General features: G+C 68.4%; 1 protein-coding gene across 1 annotated transcript; it reads right to left on the bottom strand.

Annotated features, from left to right (window-relative positions):
• Positions 1 to 2652: 2652 nt before the first annotated feature.
• LOC101931890 (apelin receptor A-like) lies at positions 2653 to 4204 on the bottom strand. Its single transcript, XM_005278776.4, has one exon. It carries the CDS (start codon positions 4111 to 4113, stop codon positions 3004 to 3006), a length of 1110 nt encoding a protein of 369 aa, XP_005278833.1. The 5' UTR covers positions 4114 to 4204; the 3' UTR covers positions 2653 to 3003.
• Between the last annotated feature and the right edge of the window lie 265 nt (positions 4205 to 4469).

Genomic DNA, 4469 nt, shown 5'->3' with positions numbered 1-4469 from the left:
TGTCTGACAGCCAAAGAGTGAATCCCTTCATGACAGCCCCTGGCCCCGGGCCTGCCCCCTCCCCCCGCCCATGTCATCATTCCTGCCAGGCCAAACCCCACAGAAGAGAGGCATAAAAGGAGAGTGAGCTGGGCTTTGTGCCTGGTCCTACCAGTTTCTGCAAGCTGCAGGCATGTTCCCGTGAGGGGCACCGGCACCAAGGGAGTGTGTAGGGACCCACCGGCCGAGGGGTGCTGGTTATGTGAAAGAGTTGCTGCCCTCTACGCCCATGTGTGCGCTTTGGCCTGAGCCTGGCCCCTCCCAGCCCTATCGGGGAGAGGGGTGGAGAGGAAGCTCTGCTGAGTCCTCCCCAGTCTCTGCGCTCTGAGCTACGCAGGGCTCGGCTGCCCGGAGCAGTCTCGGCTGCTGTCGGGCAGGTTGGCTGGCAAGGAACGTTCCTTGCCAAGGGTCTGTGACGCTCTCTGGTTTGCAAAGGGGAGCTCGCTCCTGGTGTGCCTCAAAAAACGAATAATAATGTCCTACTTCCGGGAGGGGAGGGGGGTTAGCATGTGCTCCACCCCCCACCCAGCTCTTCTAACCCTAGAGCTGCATTGCATCCAGCAATGGCAGAAGCACACACACTGTTCCCACCTTTGGGTCGCCCTCTGGAACTCCCTCCATCCCCAGGTGCTCTGCCACACCTCCCCGCCCCCGTCCAGAACCACCAACACCCAGGCCTCTCTCTTGCCTTACTTGGGCCACCTTCCCGCCCTCGCCACCTTTTCCATCACCCGTTCCCCCGCCCTTCCCCCGGCCATCCTCTGCGCAGCCCCAGGCACGTATTGCTGGTCCCCCAGCGAACACAGGCATGCTCAGCGCTGCCCATGCCCACTGCTGCCCTAGTCCCGAGGATGGGCTCCGAGCAATGCAGGGCAGGGCCCCTCTCCCACCCTTGAGACGGGTTTGTGGTAAGCATGGAGCCTGCTGCCTCCCCTGTCCCCCCCCCACCCCTCCCCCACTGGGAATATGGGGGCATGCAAAGGAATCTGGTTTACGGTGAATCCTGGAACTAGTGGGGGGGGGGGCAGAATTCTCCGTGTGTGTGAACACATTAGCAGGGGCACACTCACATGGATGCAAATCCAGTTACCGCCACCAGCGGAGTGACTGTGGATTTACACCAGCGCTGCTAAGGGGGGAATCTGGCCTCCTCTGTGTGCAGTTACCGCTAGTGAGCCCCCCCCCCCCAAGGGCTCGGCAGAGCAGCCTCTCTACGGGGGGGCCCGGGGGGGCTGTTATACCCCAGGCATCTGTCACCAGCAGCCGTCAGATTTGGCCCAGGATTTGCGGTGGTTCCCACTCTAGGAACAGGGAGATCCCAGGGCCGGTGCTCGCTGGAGCCCGGAGATGCGGGGTTTGAATGGCACCGACTGGCAGGCAGCACATCCCCCAGAGACACGGGATCCCAGCAGCCCGCCTCTGCCACTGCCGCACCTCCTGCTCCGGCGGATGGGTCATGTCACCACTTCTTTTTCCAGCTCCAGGCAGGAGTCGGCTCATGTCTCCACAGGTGGGGGGGTTGTTTTGGTGTAAGTGCAGCCCCCGCACAGCTCCCGGACCCACCGTTCCCACCCCGAACCGGACCCCGCACAGCTCCCGGACCCACCATTCACATCCCGAACCAGACCCCGCACAGCCCCCGGAACCACCGTTCCCACCCCGAACCGGACCCCACACAGCCTCCGGACACACCGTTCACACCCCGAACCGGATCCCGCACAGCCCCCGGACCCCGCACAGCTCCCAGACCCACCGTTCATACCCCGAACTGGACCCTGCACAGCCCTCGGACCCCGAACAGCTCCCGGGCTCACCATTCACACCCCGAACCGGACTCCGCACAGCCCCCGGACCCACCATTCACACCCCGAACCGGATCCCGCACAGCCCCCGGACCCCGCACAGCTCCCAGACCCACCATTCACATCCCGAACCAGACCCCGCACAGCCCCCGGACCCACCGTTCATACCCCGAACCGGACCCCGCACAGCCCCCGGACACACCGTTCACAGCCCGAACCGGACCCCGCACAGCCCCCGGACCCACCGTTCACACCCCGAACCGGACTCCGCACAGCTCCCGGACACACCGTTCACACCCCGAACCGGACCCCGCACAGCCCCCGGATCCCGCACAGCTCCCGGACCCACAATTCACATCCCGAACCAGACCCCGCACAGCCCCCGGAACCACCGTTCACATCCCGAACCGGATCCCGCACAGCCCCCGGACCCCGCACAGCTCCCAGACCCACCATTCACACGCCGAACCGGATCCCGCACAGCCCCTGGACCCCGCACAGCTCCCAGACCCACCGTTCATACCCCGAACTGGACCCTGCACAGCCCTCGGACCCCGAACAGCTCCCGGACCAACCATTCACACCCCGAACCGGACCCCGCACGGGCCCGGGACCCAGCATTCATACCCCGAACCGGACCCCGCACAGCTCCCGGACTCACCATTCACACCCCGAACCGGACTCCGCACAGCCCCCGGACCCACCATTCACACCCCGAACCGGACCCCGCACGGGCCCGGGACCCAGCACCTGCCGGCGCCCCCGACCGGACCCAGGGCTGTCGCTGTCCCCACCAAGAATCCGACCAGAGTTCCTGAAAAACTATTTTATTGGTTTACAGGGAGGGAGCCGCCCGCAGGGACCAGCCCAGCTCCGGGGGCTCCCGGCCTGCGGAGCCGAGCCCGCCCGGGCGCTAATCGGGCCGGGGGAACCCGGATCCCCCTGAGCAGGGGCTGGGACACGTGCGGGACCGAGCGGGCGCAGAGGCAGCTCGCCCGCACCGCGCAGCCGAAGCCAGAGCCGGGGCTGCTGCTGCGGACCCCGCCGCCTCGGAGCAGGAGCGACCCAGCGCCGCCGAACCGCGCCGAGCTCCGCGGGCTCCGAGCCCGTCATTGCGTCCGTGTGTGGCCCGGGCTCCCCGTGCGCCGCCCGGCCGAGCGAGCTACACCTTGGTGGCCAGGGAGTGGAGCTCGGATTTCTGGGTCTGGGCGCTGAGCGTGGAGGAGCCGGAGCCGGCCGGGCCGCGCAGCGCCGGGCGCAAGGCCAGCAGCAGGCGGCACTGCGCGCGGAAGCGCAGGTCGAAGAAGGCGTAGAGGAAGGGGTTGAGGCAGCTGTTGATGTAGGCCAGGCAGGTGGCGTAGGGGTGCAGCAGCACGATGAGGCCGAGGAAGGCGCAGGGCAGCTCCAGGAGCCCCAGCTCGCTGAGCACGTAGAGGCTCTTGAGCAGGTGGAAGGGCAGCCAGCACAGGGCGAACACCACCACCAGGGTGGCGATGATGCGCAGCAGCCGGCGCTTCTCCTGCTCCTTGCGCAGGTGCTGGAAGTGGCGGCTGACGGTGGCGCCGATGCAGCAGTAGAAGAGGGTCATGAGCAGCAGCGGCAGCAGGAAGCCCAGCGCCGTGGTGCCCAGGCCGAGCGCGCCCCGCCAGTAGCGCTCGCTCTGCGCGCTGGCCACGCCGCTGAAGTCCATGTCGCAGACGGTGAGGTTGTCGGCCGGGCCGGGCTGCGTGTCGCGCAGCAGCAGGGCCGGCAGGGCCAGCAGGCCGGCCAGCAGCCAGAGCGCGGCCAGCGGGAGCAGCGCGGCGGCGCGGCGGCGCACGGGCCGGGAGCGCGGCAGCGGGCGCACGATGGCCAGGTAGCGCTCGAAGCTGAGGCTGCCCAGGCAGAAGACGGAGGCGAACATGTTGAGCAGCACCAGGTAGCTGCTGAGTTTGCACAGCGCCGAGCCGAAGGGCCAGTGGAAGCGCAGCGCCGTGTAGGCGGCCCACAGCGGCAGGGTCACCACGAAGGCCAGGTCGGCCAGCGCCAGGTTGCCGATGTAGGTGTCCGCGGAGCGGCGCTTGGCCCGCGGGCCCCGCCACACGGTGAAGATCACCAGCCCGTTGCCCGACAGCCCCAGCACGAAGACCAGCATGTAGAGCACGGGCAGCAGCGAGAAGGACACCTCCCAGTCCGCCGGCCACTCGCACTGCGCGCCCGGCCCGCTCTCGTTCCCCTCCCCGTAGTAATAGTCGGGCTCGCCGCCCAGCGGCTCCGCGGCCGCGTCCTCCATGGCCCCGCACTGCGCCCGGCCGCCGCCGCCCGCCGCCTATAAAGGGGGCTCCCGCCACTGCCCCCCGCCCCCTGCGGCGCGGCCGGAGACCCACCCCCGGCTGCCGCTCTGCCAGCCCAGCCCAGCCCGCCGGGGGCCGGACTGCCCCCGCCCCAGGCACTCCCCGGTCCAGAATGCCAGCCCCTGACCCAGGCACCTCACTTCTCCCCCAGCCCCCGCCTCCCAGCACGGAGCGAAGCTTGAAGAGAGACAGAAAGGGAACAAGGGGGGCTCCTGTTTGCTTGGGTTGGGGGGCGAGTGGAATCGCTCCAGACCCCACACCGGGGAGCCCGGCCGGTGGCAGAGGGAGGGAGCGA

This window comes from Chrysemys picta, chromosome 15 (assembly GCF_011386835.1).
Source record: "Chrysemys picta bellii isolate R12L10 chromosome 15, ASM1138683v2, whole genome shotgun sequence".
NCBI lineage: Eukaryota > Metazoa > Chordata > Testudines > Emydidae > Chrysemys > Chrysemys picta.
This window is presented reverse-complemented; position numbering and strand designations above follow the sequence as displayed.